The sequence below is a fragment of the Saccopteryx leptura genome, chromosome 11, assembly GCF_036850995.1.
Source record: "Saccopteryx leptura isolate mSacLep1 chromosome 11, mSacLep1_pri_phased_curated, whole genome shotgun sequence".
NCBI classification, from domain to species: Eukaryota; Metazoa; Chordata; class Mammalia; order Chiroptera; family Emballonuridae; genus Saccopteryx; species Saccopteryx leptura.
In genome coordinates, this window is record NC_089513.1 from 67,976,371 (window position 1) to 67,994,378 (window position 18,008).

An 18,008-nucleotide genomic window follows, 5' to 3' on the forward strand; every position below is an offset into this window, starting at 1 on the left:
TGGTTGTATCACCTGGATTTAACTACTGTTAAATATTTCTATTGTTTTTTGAAACTTAGTTTTTCTCTGTGAATAGGTAGAGTTTTTACAGAGTAGTTCTATCTATACTATGCCTTTTTCTCTGAATAGGATTACGGAAAGCAGATTATTATAAACATTTGTTAAGTAACTTTTCACCATTGTGCTGAGGACTTTCACAGACATAATTTAATTTCTGCCAGAAAAGTACCATTTTTCTATTTTGAGATGAGAATACTGATGTTAAGGAAGTTGCTACTAGAAAAATCAAAGTCCCATGCCCTGGCTGGTTAGCTAAGTTGGTTAGAGTGTTGTCCTGAAACGCCAACGTTGCAGGTTTGATCCGCGGTCAAGGTATATACGGTAAGTAACCAATGAATGCACAACTAAGTGGAACCATAAATGGATTCTTTTTTCTCTCTTTCTCCCTTCCTCTCTTTGTCTCTCAAAGATCAATCAAGAAATAAATTTAAAAAGTGAAAACCAAAGCCCAGATGCTGTGTCTCTAACATTTTCAACCTACTACATGTGTTAAACTTTTATACTGACTTATGAGTTAAAGTGCAACATTAACACACACAAAAATGTGGCTGCTAGTTCAAGAATGCATAGCTAGTAAATAGGAGAATCAAGATTCAAAATCAGGTCTTCCAGCTGCATGTTGTAGTAATATATTATACATGCTTCTAGTACTACAATATATTATTATATCTGTTGAATTTGTTCTATGAATTATTTTTATTAAATATTGTCTTTAGATATTTTTTGTGATCCTTACCTAAATTGAACATTATTATTACAGATATAAGCCTTCCAAAGTCAGCAGCAATCTGTTATACAGCAGCTCTATTGAAGACGAGGACGGTGTCAGATAAGTAAGTAGTTATTGGAACTATAATACTTGAGAAAGACTGCTGAACTCAGTATTATGCTTCCCATCCACCGACTTTAAACAAATGTTTGTTTTCCTCCCTAATTCCTTCTGAACAAACCTTGGTCTCAGGCAGCTCTGAGGCTTCCTACTATGAGGAGTGGAAAGAGCAAGGTTTTTAGAGCTCAAATAAACCTGGGACTCAGATTCAGGTCTGACACATACTAGGTGTGGGTCTTTGGGCAAGTTAATCAGTTTGAGTCTCTTCCTCATCTGTAAAATAAATAATAATATTGGAGGGTGGTTTTATGAGGCTTGTGTGTGATAAGTGCCTGAAACAATGCTGGACAGAAAAACAATAGTAGCTGTGATGATAATGATAAGATGTGTAGTAGGGAAATAAGTTTCATTTTTTTTTTTTTTGTATTTTTCTGAAGCTGGAAACGGGGAGAGACAGTCAGACAGACTCCCGCATGCGCCCGACCGGGATCCACCCGGCATGCCCACCATGGGGCGACGCTCTGCCCACCAGGGGGCAATGCTCTGCCCCTCTGGGGGTGGGGGGGTCTCTCTGCCGCTACCAGAGCCACTCTAGCGCCTGGGGCAGAGGCCAAGGAGCCATCCCCAGCGCCCGGGCCATCTTTGCTCCAATGGAGCCTTGGCTGTGGGAGGGGAAGAGAGAGACAGAGAGGAAGGAGGGGGTGGGGGTGGAGAAGCAAATGGGCGCTTCTCCTATGTGCCCTGGCCGGGAATCGAACCCGGGTCCCCCGCACGCCAGGCCGACGCTCTACCGCTGAGCCAACCGGCCAGGGCCAAGTTTCATATTTGTTCTAAGATAATTCTGAATTATTCTGTATTCATGTATTTGTGGCTGCCTTTAACAAATTTCATTTTATTCCACAGATAAGATATTCAGAAACCAACCAAAAGGCAACCATTTTCTTTTACCTTGATATGAATTAGATAGATTATTCACAGTCTGTTTCTTTTTTGTGAAAATTTGATAAGAATGTACCTCTGTTAATTGAAAGTCTCTGGTTATCCCTATGTAGCCTTTTATATTTTATTATCTTTTCCAAAGTGTGCCTTCAGTGGACTTCTCCTGAAGTCGTTCCTTCCCAAAATTTGGAGGTTTTCATTTCTCATTGTGCCTTTCTTTATATGTTGGACTAAAGGCTTTAATTTTATATTTAGTAGTTATTTGGCTTTGTCTTTAGCCATCATCAGAAACCTCTTGATTATATTACAATCTAAATCCATATATTTTAAAATACTTCTTTCTTTACTTGTTGGTTTTCTTACAGATTCTCCCCAGAAACAGCCTCCAGGAGAGGGTTAAGCACAGCAGAGGTTAATGCTGTGGAAGCGATTCATAGAGCTGTGGAATTTAACCCGCATGTTCCGAAGGTGAGGCATTTAGGATAAAAATAACTACTTCTATTTAAGTTTGTCAAAGTGATGACAGTGTACAGACCAAAGTTTGGGTCTCATCATTTGAGCAGAATTGTTTTAGTCCACTGTAGTTTGATGCTCATTATTCACCTTAAAGGAGATGTTAAAAGGCACTTAGAAAGGCAGGTAGGAGCAGTAGTTCACTGTAGGCTTTGTGATTACTGTCAGGGTAGAATTTGAAATGTGTTCACTTACCTGTTCCTTTTACTACAGTTATAGAGAAGAAATAAAATGGCTTGGTCTTAATAAAACATCATTCATATTTCAGAGTATTAAATCAAGTTTCATGTTATTGTGAAACCTTTATACATCTAAACAGATGCTTGCGTTTTGAACTAGGGCTGAGTAGACAGAGACTGAAAACAATACATTAAAATAATCAAAGATCAGCCTGACCAGGCAGTGGCGCAGTGGATACAGCGTCGAACTGGGATGCGGAAGGACCCAGGTTTGAGACCCCGAGGTCACCAGCTTGAGTGCGGGCTCATCTGGTTTGAGCAAGGCTCATCAGCTTGAGCCCAAGGTCACTGGCTCGAGCAAGGGGTCACTCACTCGGTCTGCTGTAGCCCCGGTGGTCAAGGCACATATGAGAAATCAATCAATGAACAACTAAGGAACCGCAACGAAGAATTGATGTTTCTCATCTCTCTCCCTTCCAGTTTGTCTGTCCCTATCTGTCCCTCTCTCTGTCTCTGCCAAAAAAAAAATCAAAGATCAGAAAACAGATGTGGAAGTTCCCAGAAAACTGCTGAGTTGATGTTTATTTGGTCCCAGATGAAACTGTACCCATCTCATTTGTCTTATAATATGCACCTTGCAGACATACAGATTACTGGTTAATCTTTGTGTATTACTACCCAAAATTAAATTTTGAATTTTAAAGACAATGCCCCATGTTAGGAATTATAGAATATTAAAGAATAGATGTCTTTATGAGAAAATGTAATTATAACTATTGATTCCAGTATAATGCATGTTAATGGAATTTGGAAATTCGTAAACATTAAAGAGATTAATCTCTAAAAGATAAGTGCCAAGATATAAAAGTTATAAATCTGTTAGAGTAACTAATAATAGAGTTAAGAAAACTACTGAAATCTAAGAGTTAGAGTCAACAAATATTTTTACCATTCTCTCATTAAGTGACACTGGTCCCATAAATTTAAATAAAATTTTTATTATGAATTATAATACATATACAGCAAAGTTTAAAAAACAGAAATGTGCATCTTAATGATTATAAAGCAAGTAGAAACTACCACTGAGGTAAGAAACGACATTGCCAGCCCTCAGAAGCCCACCTACTGCCCTTCCCTAATTACAACTTCTTCCCTCTTGCCTAAAGGTAACAATTATTCTGACATTAATTGTGTTCACGTCCTTCTTTTATATTTGGTCTATATTTTTTTGTTGTTGTTGACTTTGTAAAACAAGGAGTGGGCTATCTTTTTTTATCCTCTGGAACAATTTGTGTAAAATTACAATTCTTTCTGTCTTAAACAATTGGCTGATAAAGACATCTGATTGAAAAGGATTTTTGTTACCAAATTTCATTTCTTTAGTTTAATAGTTTAATTAAAAATTCAATTTCTTTGGCCATTCCATAATTATTATTATTATTATTATTTACAGAGTCAGAGAGAGGGATAGATAGGGACAGATAGGAACGGAGAGAGATGAGAAGCATCAATCATTAGTTTTTCGTTGGGACACCTTAGTTGTTCATTGATTGCTTTCTCATATGTGCCTTGACCGTGGGCCTTCAGCAGACCGAGTGACCCCTTGCTCGAGCCAGTGACCCTGGGTCTAAGCTGGTGAACCTTGCTCAAACCAGATGAGTCCGCACTCAAGCTGGGGACCTTGGGGTCTCGAACCTGGGCCCTCCGCATCCCAGTCCGATGCTCTATCCACTGTGCCACCACCTGGTCAGGCCATTCCATAATTATTTAAATTTGTTATTATTGTATTGGCTTTTGGTGTGTTATAAGTTTTTAGAAATTTATCTTATAAAAATGTTCAAGTTTATTGGCATAAAGATTTCATAAAACCCTTTTATTACCTTGTTAATATCTGTGGGATTAGTTATAGCTACTTTTTACTTTCTAACACTGGCTACCTATTTTTTTTTTCTTTGATTAGATTATCGGGATCTGTCCATTTTATTAGATGTAAAGAACTGAGCTCTGGCTTTGTTGTTTCTTTCTACTATTTGCTTTCTGTTTCATTCATTGTGCTCTTTATGGCTTTCCTTCAACTTTCTTTGTTCCTATTTTATTTTTAGTTTTTGTATCTTGTTTGATAGGTATTTAGCTCATTAATATTTAGCCTTTCTTCTTATAAATATACATACTTACATAAGTCTATAAACCTGTATGTACACGTTAACTGCATACTATAGCAGTATTTCTATATAATTTAGTTCAAAGTATTTTTTACATATTAGGAATAATTTCAGATGGGTTATGAAGAAAACTTAATCAATTGAGTTTGATGAGTTTTTCAAAAGCCCTTAATGGAAATATGTTCACCAATAAACAATAAATAGCAGCAGAACTATCATATACTGGGCAGAGTCAGGCTGATACCAAAGCAACATGCAACATAGAAGAGACACAATATAAAGAAAGGCTGTATGCTGGGTATTAAAAATTATCTCAATCTGAACTCTTTGCTGTCAGCACAGACTAATTAGCTATTGAATCCAAACCACATCAAGGTAAGCTTGGCTGATGGAAGCCAGGAGTCAATAATGGGGAAAAAATAATAAGTTCCTCAGTGCAAGAGATCCCAATAGTGTTTTTGGAGCATTTCGCTGGCTGGTACAAGCATTATTAGAAAATCTTTTTGGCAAAGGGAGAAAAAGAAATACAAATGGAATGCTACATTTTTTTTTAAATCAGCAGACTGTCCCAGGAATAATAAAGTTATCAGTAAAGGGGGATGCCTTTAAAATATTATTTGTTGTGGGCTCAAAAACATTTAAAACTATTTGAAGGTGTCACAATAGCTAAGTCCAGACATTTAGGCTTAAAGGAAGTAAAATTAAAAGAGGATATTTTCTTCCTCTAAGTTAAGGAGAATTTCTTTAAAAACAAACAAATTGCTAACGTGCAACATTATACTTGGCAAACAATAATTGGTAACAAAATAAGTTTAAATGCTATAATATTCTGCCCAAACTATTCCCAGATACTATTTAATAGCCAAGATGCAGACTAATTTTGTTGTAACAAGCCTAGACCAATTCTATTAAACATGTCCTTGGTTAGATACCAAGTTTCATTTAACGTTTGAAAGCTCATTTGACAGCCAGTCAAGTCCCTCATACAGACCCGTTCCTTGTGTAGTACAAATGGCTTGAACATACCACGTTCTTTCTGTTAGGAAGACTGAGAACCTAATTTATCTGTCATTTCACTGATGGCCACACCACTTGGCAAATCCCGTTTGCTTGCAAAAAGCAGCGGCACTGCCTTCTGCAACTCATCTTCCTGAAGCATTTTTTGTAACTCTTTGGCTCCTTCCTGAATTCTTTCACGATCATTGCTATCTACCATAAAAATAAGACCCTGGATATTCTGGAAGTAATGCCTCCAGAGAGGCCTTATTTTATCTTGACCACCAACTTCCCATACTATGGAACGAGACAAATGTTCTTATATTCTAGTGTTTCCACATTAAACCCCATCAAAATGCACATCTGCTTCCTGTGAAAGAGGCGGGATAAGAGGGAGGAGATGGCGATGGCGAGGAGGCCCGCTGTGGTGGCGGCATGTGCCATGGGCAGGAGCAGAAGGGGGTTGGCGCTTCCCCTGGCCCTCTCCTTTCCATTCCTGGCAAACTGAGTGAGAAGGAAGAGGAGCTGAGGAAGAAAGAGAGTGGCAGGGATGACATGCTGGTGGCTGTGTGGGATGAAAGCCTGGTACAGGAATTAGACCTGTCAACCCAAAGTATTTTCTCATTTCCTTTATGTCTCCCCTTTGTTTCATTTTTCCATTTTAAGAGTTTTACAGTTAATCACTCCTGCAGCATTTCTCAGTGGTCTCCTCTTTGATTTAGAGGTATATTTATTCCATTTAGATGTATATGTTTCTTAATTTTTATAACATTTGAAGATTATCTTTTTTGAAAGATTTCTAGCATAATTGCATTGTGGTTAGAGACAATACTCTGTGCAATTCATTCCTTTGAAACATTTTTTTTTAATACTTTATTTATTGGTGTTTTTTTTTACAGAGACAGGAGAGAAAGGGGAGCATGGAATGGGAAGTATAAACTCATAGTTGCTTCATGTTAGTTGTCCATTGCTTGCTTGTTGTATGTGCCTTGACCAGGGAAGCCCAGGGTTTCGAACTGGCGACCTTGGCATTCCAGGCCGAAGGTTTATCCACTGTGCCACCACAGGCCAGGCTCCTTTGACACATTTTTTAACTCTTGAGTTTCTATTTAGTTTTCACATCTCCTTTGTTATTTATAGTTTCTAATTCTCTGTCAGATTTTTAAATATAGTTCTTGATCTCTTTGAGAATAGTTTAAAATAGTTATCTTAAAGCCTTTCCCTGTTAATCACAATCTCTGGGACTTCTGTATATTTGTTTCTGTTTTCTACTGTGTCATGTTCATATTGTCTTGTTTTCTCTTATGCCTCATTTTCTTTGACGATGTGCCAGATTTGAAACCTTGGGTAATACACTCTCCCTTCAGAGAGGATTTTCCTTGTTCTTAAAGCCCTGAAACAAGCACTAGCAGGGTGGGTCCCGTTCATTCAGTTTTAGGGATTGATATTTTTTTATCCATCCAGATGAGTTGAAATTGGGCTACAGTCCATGAAAGAGTTGGCTTATTTCTAGTTCACCCTCATTCCTGGAAGGCAGTTTTTGAGGCTCCCAATCCAGTCTGAGGGTTTTGCCTGACTCTTGACAGGCCTTTAACTCTAGCTTTCTAAAACTGGCAAAAAGGCTGACCTCCCTTTCAGCTATCTTGTCTGGGTTGGCAAATGTCACTACTTTAAAGGAAGCTCCAAATGTGACTTACTTCTCTGATTTCTAGTTTCTTTCGATTGTGGCCTAGTTATTCCTTACCCTTTGCTAACTCTGATGTATCATATTTGATTAGATTTTAAAAATATTTTGTTCAGTCTTTCTAGTTATCTGGTAGGGTTGATCTGAATTACTTCCATTACTGGAAGCAGAGCTCTGAAAATATTTTTATATGAAATGCTCCCCTTTTTTAGTCTTCAGAGTGGTTAAGAGAATGGATTCTGCAAACTGGACTGCCTAGGTTTGGATTCTGGCTCCACTACTTACTTGGTTGTATGATCTTGGACAAGTTACTTCTCTGGACTTGAGTTTCTCCTTGTGTAAAATGGGGATGATATTCCCTACTTGTTAGAGTTGTTATAAGGTTAAACGACCTTATAACATGTCTTTACAGTGCTTAGAGGGGCTCCTGACACAGAGTAAGCATTACAGAAGTGATTGCTATTGTTATTAGTCGGGAGGGGGTGGGAATCTGTTCCTTTTGTGAGAAGATGAGCAGCGGTTATTAACCAGAACTATTAAAATTAAATATGCCATTAAGATACTTAAAAATTTTATTTAATTCACACTCAATATAACAAAATATGAACTGTCTGATTCCTAAGGTTGTGGACTTTTCTGTTTCAGAAACCCTCTCATGCAAAGTGTGTTCTCAGCAGTAACAGTTATGATGTGCGTTGTGCATTGGTTTTCAGAACTACCACATGGAAGAGTGGTAGAAATCCAAGGCGTTGCCCTAATTACAAAATTGAATTTTTGGATAGGTGATATATATTAATTTCCAGATTAAATCTGCTCTAATCTATGATACTTTAAAAAAATTTTTATTGATTGATTTTAGTGAGAGAGGAAGTAGGGGAGAGATAGAGGACAGGAACACTGATCTGTTCCTATATGTGCCCTGACCAGGGAATCAAACTAGCAACCTCTGCTCTTCTGGACAATGCTCCACCCAACCAAGCCATCCAGCCAGGGCGATCTATGATGCTTTTAGGGATACTTTTTTGAAACAAACACACACACACACACACACACACACACACACACACACACACACACATACACACACTGAAATACTACAAAACAATTCTGAGAGAAATGAAAGAAAATTTAAATAAATGGGAGGTTTAATATTATTAAGATCACAATATTTGATTGATTTATAGATTAAATGTAATTCCTATTAAAATCCTACCAGGCTTATTTGTAGAAATAGACAAGCTCATCCTCAAATTTACCATATTTTTTGCTCCATAAGACGCACCTGACCATAGACACACTCAATGGTTTTAAGGAGGAAAGTAAAAAAATATATTCTGAACCAAATGGTGTGTTAAAATATTTAATAAAATATACCACAATAATATTTTTTTTTATTTTTTTTTATTTTTTACAGAGACAGAGAGAGTCAGAGAGAGGGATAGATAGAGACAGACAGACATTAACAGAGAGAGATGAGAAGCATCAATCATTAGTTTTTCTTCACGACACCTTAGTTGTTCATTGATTGCTTTCTCATATGTGCCTTGACAATGGAGCTACAGCAGAGCGAGTAACCTCTTGCTCAAGCCAGTGACCTTGGGTCCAAGCTGGTGAGCTTCTTTTTTTTTTTTTTCTCAAACCAGATGAGCCCGCGCTCGAACTGGCGACCTTGGGGTCTCGAACCTAGGTCCTCCACATCCCAGTCCGATGCTCTATCCACTGCGCCACCGCCTGGTCAGGCCACAATAATATTTTAACAGTGTAAACTCAATAGCAGTATTAGCAACCATTAGCACTGTTATTAACAAATGAAAAGAGACTTTAATGTTCAAATACTCTCATAGTTTTCCAGGAACTGCAGCAGCTAAAAAAAAATGAACCTTCGCTCCATAAGACGCATGGGCATTTTCCCCTCCACTTTTGAGGAAAAAAAGTGTGTCTTATGGAGTAAAAAATATGGTATATGGAAATGCAAAGGACCTAGAAAAGCCAAAGCAATTTTGCAAAAGAAAAACAAGGTTGGAAGATTTACATGATCAACTTTAAGATGTTTTAAAGCTTTTTGAAAAGACATGTTTTGCCCTGGTCTGCTGTCTCAGTAGGTTAGAACATCGTCCTGAAGCACAAAGGTTACTGGTTTGATTCCTGGTCAGGGCACATACAGGACATTCCTGTCTCTATCTCTCTCCCACTTTTTCTATCTAAAATCAATCAATAAAAATTTTTTTAAAAGAAAAGACATTTTTTAACAGCAATTAAGGTAGTATAATATTGGCATAAAGATTGAAGTATAGCCTGACCAGGCAGGCAGTGGCGCAGGGGATAGAGTGTCAGACTGGAACACAGAGGACCCAGGTTCGAAACTTCAAGGTCGCCAGCTTGAACGCGTGCTCATCTGACTTGAGTACAACTCACCAGTTTGAGCACGGGGTCGCTGGCTTGAGCGTGGGATCATAGACACGACCCCATGGTTGCTGGCTTGAGCCCAAAGATCACTGGCTTGAAGCCCAAGGTCGCTGGCTTAAGCAAGGGGTCACTCGCTCTGCTGTAGCCCCCTGGTCAAGGCACATATGAGAAAGCAATCAATGAACAACTAAGGAGCCACAATGAAGAATTGATGCTTCTCATCTCTCCCTTCCTGTCTGTCTGTCCCTATCTGTCCCTCTTTCTGTCTCTGTCACACACACAAAAAAGATTGAAGTATAGATTACTGGAAGATAATAGAGAATCCTGAAACAAACACATAATTATGGTTAGTTGATTTTCAACAAGTGTTCCAAGGCAACTAACTCAGTGTTCAATGGGGAAAGGATGATGTTTTCAACAAATGGTGCTGGAACAGTTAAGTGTCTATAGAAACAAACAAACAAATAAAAAACATGTGCTGGTGTTTTATTTATTTATTTATTTATTTTTTACAGGGACAGAGAGAGAGAGTCAGAGAGAGGAACAGATAGGGACGGACAGACAGACAGGAACGGAGAGAGATGAGAAGCATCAATTATCAGTTTTTCGTTGCGACACCTCAGCTGTTCATTGATTGCTTTCTCATGTGTGCCTTGACCATGGGCCTTCAGTTGACCAAGTAACCTTTGCTCGAGCCAGCAACCTTGGATCCAAGCTGATGAGCTTTTTGCTCAAGCCAGATGAGCCCGCGCTCAAGCTGGCGACCTCAGGGTCTCGAACCTGGGTCCTCGGCATCTCAATCCAACGCTCTATCCACTGCGCCACTGCTTGGTCAGGCTGATGGTCTTTTACTTAGTTGTACACGTGAAACCTGTATGGTTTTGTAAACCAAGGTCATCCCAATAAACTTAATAAAAAAACTAAATGTTAAAAATCTGAAAAATTATAACCCCTCAGATCCATTCCCTCATACCATATACAAAAGTGTACTCAAAAATGGATTATAGGTCTAAATGTAAGAGGTAAAATTATAAAATTTCTAGAAGGAAACTGAAGAAAATCTTTGTGTCTTGGATTAGACCAAAATTTCTTTAAAAGCATGATTCATAACAGAAAAAAAAGGATAAATTGAACTTCTTAAAACATTTGCTCTTCAAAAGACACCATTAAGAAAATGAGAAGACAAGCCAAAGACTGGGAGAAAATATTTGCAAGTCAAATATCTGGCCTGACCAGGCACTGGCCCAGTGGATAGAGTGTTGAACTGGGATGCAGAGGACCCAGGTTTGAAACTCTGAGGTTGCCGGCTTGAGGGTGGGCTCATCTGGCTTGAGCATGGGCTCACCAGTTTGAGGGTGGGATTGCCGGCTTGAGCCTGGGATCATAGACATGACCCCATGGTCACTGGCTTGAGCCCAAAGGTCACTGGCTTGAAGCCCAAGGTCGCTGGCTTGAGCAAGGGGTCACTCGCTCTGCTGTAGTCCCTGGTCAAGGCACATATGAGAAAGCAATCAATGAACAGGTAAGGAACTGCAATGAAGAATTGTTGCTTCTCATCTCTCTCCCTTTCTATCTGCCTGTCCCTATCTGTCTCTCTCTCTGTCTCTGTCACACACACACACAAAAAATTTGTATCTGTTAGAGAACTTCTATCCAGAACTTACAAAGAACTCTTAGAACTCAATATTAAGAGGACAAATGACTCAAAACATGAGCAAAATATGTAAATAGTCACTTTACCAACAAAAATACAGGAATAGCTAATAGACACATTAAAACATACTCAGCATTGCCCTGGCCAGATGGCTCAGTGGTAGAGCATTGGCCTGGTGTACAGGAGTTCTGGGTTCGATTCCCAGCCAGGGCACACAGGAGAAGCGCCCATCTGCTTTTCCACCCCTCCCCCTCTCCTTCCTCTCTGTGTCTCTCTCTTCCCCTCCCACAGCCAAGGCTCCATTGGAGCAAAGTTGGTCCGGGTGCTGAGGATGGCTCCTTGGCCTCTGCCTCAGGCGCTAGAATGGCTCTGGTTGCAACAGAGCAACACCCCAGATGGGCAGAGCATCGCCCTCTGGTGGGTGTGCTGGGTGGATCCCGGTCAGGCGCATGCGGGAGTCTGTCTGACTGCCTCCCCGTTTCCAACTTCAGAAAAATACAAAAACAAAAACAGAAACGAAAAACATACTCAGCATTATTAGCCATTGAAAAATACAATAAAAGCACACTATGATATACTTTATACCCACTAGAATGCCCATACTCACAAAGACTGACAATACCAAGTGTTGACAGGGATGTGGGGAAACTTTATACACTGCTACTGTGCATGTAAAATAGTATCACAACTTAGGAAAACAGTTTTAAAGTTAAACATATATGCTTACTGTATAACCCATCAATTCCATTCCTAGGTATCTACACAAGTGCAGTGAAAACATATTTCCATGCAAAGACTTGTATCCAATTGTTTATAGCTGTATTGTTCACAAGGGCCAAAAACTTGAAACAATCCAAAGACAGGTGAATGAGTAAATGGGTTGTGGTATATCCATAAAATGGAGCACTTCTTAGCACTTAAAAGGAACAAAATATAAGCACATGCAACAATATAGATGAACCTCAAATACTTTATGTCAAGTGAAAGAAACCAGACACAAAAGACTATGATTTTATTTATGTGTATTTTCTAGAACAGGTAAACCCATAGACTCAAAAAGCAGATCAGTGATTCCCTGGGACAGGTGGTAGGAGTGGCGTTGACTACATACAGGGACAAGGGAACTTTTTCTTTTTCTTTTTTTTTTAAGATTTTATTTATTCATTATAGAGAGGAGAGAGAGGGAGAGAGAGAGAGAGAGAGAGAGAGAGAGAGAAGGGGGGAGGAGCAGGAAGCATCAACTCCCAAATGTGCCTTTGACCAGGCAAGCCCAGGGTTTTGAACCGGCAACCTCAGCATTTCCAGGTTGACGCTTTATCCACTGCGCCACCACAGGTCAGCAAGGGAACTTTTTGTGGTGATGGTTGCACAACTGTATACATTTACTAAAAATCATTTTACTATACACAATACTTAAAATGGTAAATTTTGTGATATGTAAAGTATACCTCAAAACTATTAAATGTTAAATGTATATACTTTGATATATAAATTTTTTTTTTTTTTTTTTTTTTTTTTTTTTTTTTCTGAAGCTGGAAACGGGGAGAGACAGTCAGACAGACTCCCGCATGCGCCCGACCGGGATCCACCCGGCACGCCCACCAAGGGCTATGCTCTGCCCACCAGAGGGCGATAATCTGCCCATCCTGGGGGTCGCCATGTTGCGACCAGAGCCACTCTAGCGCCTGAGGCAGAGGCCACAGAGCCATCCCCAGCGCCCGGGCCATCTTTGCTCCAATGGAGCCTTGGCTGCGGGAGGGGAAGAGAGAGACAGAGAGGAAAGCGCGGCGGAGGGGTGGAGAAGCAAATGGGCGCTTCTCCTGTGTGCCCTGGCCGGGAATCGAACCCGGGTCCTCCGCACGCTAGGCCGACGCTCTACCGCTGAGCCAACCGGCCAGGGCGATATATAAATTTTAAAGTATATAATGTGTATATACTTTAACATTAAAAATTTTTTTATATGTAAGTAGAAATTTTCCTATTTTCCCCTCAACTATTTGCCATTGCCACAGCCAGTTGACAATTCTACTTTTTTAGAATACCCAGCTAAGTCTGACCTGTGGTGGTGCAGTGGATAAAGCATCGACCTAGAACGCGTGAGGTTGCTGGTTCGAAACCCTGGGCTTGCCTGGTCAAAGCACATATGGGAGTTGATGCTGTTCCTCCCATCTTCTCTCTCCTCTCTAAAATGAATAAATAAAGTCTTTAAAAAAAAAAAAAGAATACCCAGCTAAGTATAATGGTGCTATAACCTTACATTATTGCTTGTGCATAGACTTTTTTTTGTGTGGGAGAGACAGAGAGAATCAGAGAGAGGGACAGATAGGGACAGACAGACAGGAAGGGAGAGAGATGAGAAACATCAATTCTTCGTTGCGGTTCCTTAGTTGTTCATTGATTGATTTCTCATATGTGCCTTGACCGGGGGCTACAGCAGACCGAGTGATCCCTTGCTTGAGCCAGCAACCTTGGGCTTAAGCTGGTGAGCCTGGCTCAAACCAGATGAGCTTGTGCTCAAGCTGGTGACCTTGGGGTCTTGAACCTGGGTCCTCCACATCCTATTCCGACGCTCTATCCACTGCGCCACCGCCTGGTCAGGCTGTGCATAGACATTTTAAGCTGGGTATTATCAAACAGGATAATGATTAAGGTTTGGATAACATTCCACTTAAATAACATTATTGTTATATGAACTGGGAGAGCTCTGGAATTTGTGGCTGGCTGTGTTTGTTAGGGTTTTACAAGTGATGAACTATGTAAAGTGTGTCTCTCTCTCTCTTTCTCTCTCTGTGTCCCTCTCTGTCTCTCTCTCTCTCTGTTCTGTTATGGTCTCTATTCCTGACTCCCAGCTACAGCCAAGCAAACATAAAGGGCTTTAGGGGTTTTTCTTCCTCAAGCTTCAACTGTGGGTCATAACTTAATTAACCTAATGAAGAGTGACTTTAAGTGTATATATATTAAATCTTCTTTTAATCTTACAATTTATTATGCAAATTTGTCAAACATATGAATCTTACCAGTCAAATGACAAAGGAATAAAGCTGTTTTAGCAGGAAACATTTTTGGCCAATTTCCACATTGCTACAGCAGAAATGGCTGAGGGTCTAGAGCTGTGCAGTTTGTTAAAGCTGGAAACTATTAGAAGCACAACAGAGAAAGATTATATAAATCTCTTCAGGCTGTGAATTTGCTTTAGATATTTCATTAATATTGATTGCCTGTGCAGATTTTTTTAATCTACTGAATGAGTTTCAGTGTACAGTAACAATAATAGTAACAGTTAAAAATTAGAACAGCATGTTTTCATGGTTTTTGACTTGTTCTTCATTACCTCGCTATGGCATTGGTTCAACGAACATTCTTTTTAGTCACCAAACAAGAAAAAGATTGTGCATCTTTCAGCTACTATAGAAGTTGTCAGATTTTTAATTTTATATTAGAAAATGTTTCATACCTTCTAATTATTCCACAGCGTCCTGTTTCAGTCACTCTAATGTCTCTATTCTTTATTATCCAACCCACAAGGGCTTTTATAGAGGGTATAAAATTTTAATTGTTTTTAATTGAGATAATAATCTACACATCACAGAATTCACCCATTTGAAGTACACATTCAGTAGTTCTTAGTACATTCACAAGGTTGCTAATTCTGGAAAATTTTTATTACCCCAAAAAGAAACCATGTACCTATTAGCAGTCACTCCCCTTTCCTCCCTCCCCCAATCCCTGGCATCCACTAATCTATACTCTGTCTCTTTGATTTGGAATCATAGAATATGTGGCCTTTTGTGTCTGACTTTTTCCACTTAGCATAGTGTAGCACGTATCAATACTTCATTTTATGTCTGAGTATATTCTATTGTATGACTACCACATTTTGTTTTTCCATTCATTGATTGTTGGAAATTAGGGTTGGTTCCACTATTTGGCTGTTATGAATATGCTGCTATGAATATTCATGGTCAAATTTTCATGTGAATACATGGTTTCACTTCTTTGGGGTATATACCTAGGAGGGGAATTGACAGGTTGTATGGTAATTATATGTTTAATTTTTTTTTTTTTTTCATTTTTCCGAAGCTGGAAACGGAGAGGCAGTCAGACAGACTCCCGCATGTGCCCAACCGGGATCCACCCGGCATGCCCACCAGGGGGCGATTTTCTGCCCCTCTGGGGCGTCACTCTTTTGCATCCAGAGCCATTCTAGCACCTGAGGCAGAGGCCACAGAGCCATCCTCAGTGCCCGGGCCATCTTTGCTCCAATGGAGCCTCGCTGCAGGAGAGGAAGAGAGAGACAGAAAGGAAGGAGAGGGGGAGGAGTGGAGAAGCAGATGGGCACTTCTCCTGTGTGCCCTGGCCGGGAATTGAACCCGGGACTCCTGCACGCCAGGCTGACGCTCTACTGCTGAGCCAACCGGCCAGGGCTGTTTATTTTATTTTTTTAAATTTATTTATTCATTTTAGAGGAGAGAGAGAGAGAGAAGAGAGAAGGGGGGAGGAGCAGGAAGCATCAACTCCCATATGTGTCTTGACCGGGTAAGCCCAGGGTTTTGAACCGGCAACCTCAGTGTTCCAGGTGGACACTTTATCCACTGCGCCACCACAGGTCAGACCTATGTTTAACTCTTTGAAAGATTGCCAAACTATTTTCCAAAGTTGCTGTGCTATTTTACATTCCCACCAGCAATGTATGAGGGAGGGCTCCAATTTCTGTACATTCATGTCAACCCTTGTTATTGTCTTTTTTGTGTGTATTTTTCTGAAGTGAGAAGCAGAGGAGAGGCAGACAGACAGACTCCCCCAGAATGCCCAACAGGGGGTGATGCTCGGCCCCTCTGGGGTGTTGCTCCACTGCAACCAGAGCCATTTTACCACCTGAGGTGGAGGCCATGGAGCCGTCCTCAGCGCAGGGACCAACTTTTGCTCAAATGGAGCCTTGACTTTGGGAGGGAAAGAGAGAGACAGAGAGAAAGGAGAGGGGGAAGAGTGGAGAAGCAGATGGTCGCTTCTCCTGTGTGCCCTGGCTGGGAATCAAACCCAGGACTTCCACATGCTGGGCCAATGCTTTACTGCTGAGCCAACTGGCCAGGGCGTCTGTCTTTTGATTATAGTTATCTTAGGAGGTGTAGAGTGGTATTTTATTGTGGTTTGGGTTTGCATTTTCTTAATGACTAATGATTTTTAACATTTTTTATGTTCTTATTGTCTACCTGTGTATCTTCTTTGGGTATATGTCTATTCATGTCCTTTGCACATTTTTAAAACTATCCTTTTATTATAGAAGATATTCTTTAACATTTTTATTACAGTAGGCCATTGAGGTTCTTGATTAATACGGTCCAAAACTATTATGAATCTCTATAGTTAAGAATACCATGCCCTGCCTGTGTGGTTCAGTGCATACAATGTTTTCCTGGCACACAGAGGTCATGGGTTCAATCCCTGGTCAGGGCACATTCAAAAAGCAATCAATGGTACACAACTAAATGGAACAACTAAGTGGAACGAGTTGATGCTTCTCTCTCTCTCTCAAATAATGGAAAATTTAAAAACTGTCATAACATGTAATTTCACCCAGGAGGATGGGTCATAAACCTTGCTGAGATATGGATGCTGAGGAGTCAGCCAGGGTTATTCATTAGGTAAGTTATTCTGAGATGTACACAGGCCTCAGAGCACATGATTCAAATTTGTGCCTCAGCAAAATGATGGCTTTATAAATTATGAATGTTTGGAGATACCACAGATGACTGAGATTAAAAATGTTAAATCCGTGACTGTTAGTGATCTAGTGTAGATGTGACTGTTCTTAGTGTGACACTCAGCATGTCTGGTTGTAGACTCCACGTGTATTTGGCCGGTTCACCATAGAAGACACTAGCTCTTTGGCAGCAGGCTTACATTTCATTGGCAGCAGGCTTACATTTCATTGGTCCTATATTATAGCAGCATATTTAAAAGATAAGAGGGAATCAGGCACTCCATTGAGATCCTGAGTGGCATAGCAGTAGCCAAAGGACAAAGTCTGCAACCCAAACAGAACCCAGTGGGGCTGTGCTGTGGCCCGGGTGGAAGAGTTGAGAGTGAAAGGCTTCTCTCTCAAGATGCTGCTCTGCAGGATGATGTGGAAAGGAGTTTTCCTTGGCAGAGGTTCTCGCTAGCCTCCCTTCTCTCTCCTTTCAGTGTAAGATCACTCCCCCTTGCTCCTGAGGCTGTTAGGTAGTATTCTGCTTTCTTTCAGTTTATTCATATAGCACTTGTTTACCTTCTGTGTGGGAACCATCTTAGTCTCCTGGCTAATACACATCCTTGTGGACTTTTTGTGTTCAGCCTGCCTGTCCAATCTCATAGAATGTGCACTGAGAAAACTAATTGCAGAGATAAATTGGTTCTTGGTGTGCATGACTGATCAAGGGCAAAGTACCTTAATTTCAGATGCCTTCAGAGAGATTTTTCTTTAACCTCTGCTTTTAAGAGGAAGATTATAAAGCATTATCATTACTTCAGGTCAGAATTATATTGCTTTTGGTCAAAAGCTGTTGTAAGATTTACAAAGTAGTAGAAACAAAGTAATCTAAAGATAAAT

General features: G+C 40.1%; 1 protein-coding gene across 3 annotated transcripts in view; it reads left to right on the forward strand.

The window, feature by feature from the left end:
• Positions 1-18,008, forward strand: part of ST7L (suppression of tumorigenicity 7 like) — a 149,510-nt gene that overhangs the window by 48,884 nt on the left and 82,618 nt on the right. For all 3 annotated transcript variants that reach the window (XM_066352861.1, XM_066352860.1, XM_066352862.1), the window contains exons 10-11: positions 821-893; positions 2,194-2,296. In XM_066352861.1, coding sequence (XP_066208958.1) covers positions 821-893; positions 2,194-2,296 — 176 coding nt within the window. The remainder of the gene's footprint in view (positions 1-820; positions 894-2,193; positions 2,297-18,008) is intronic.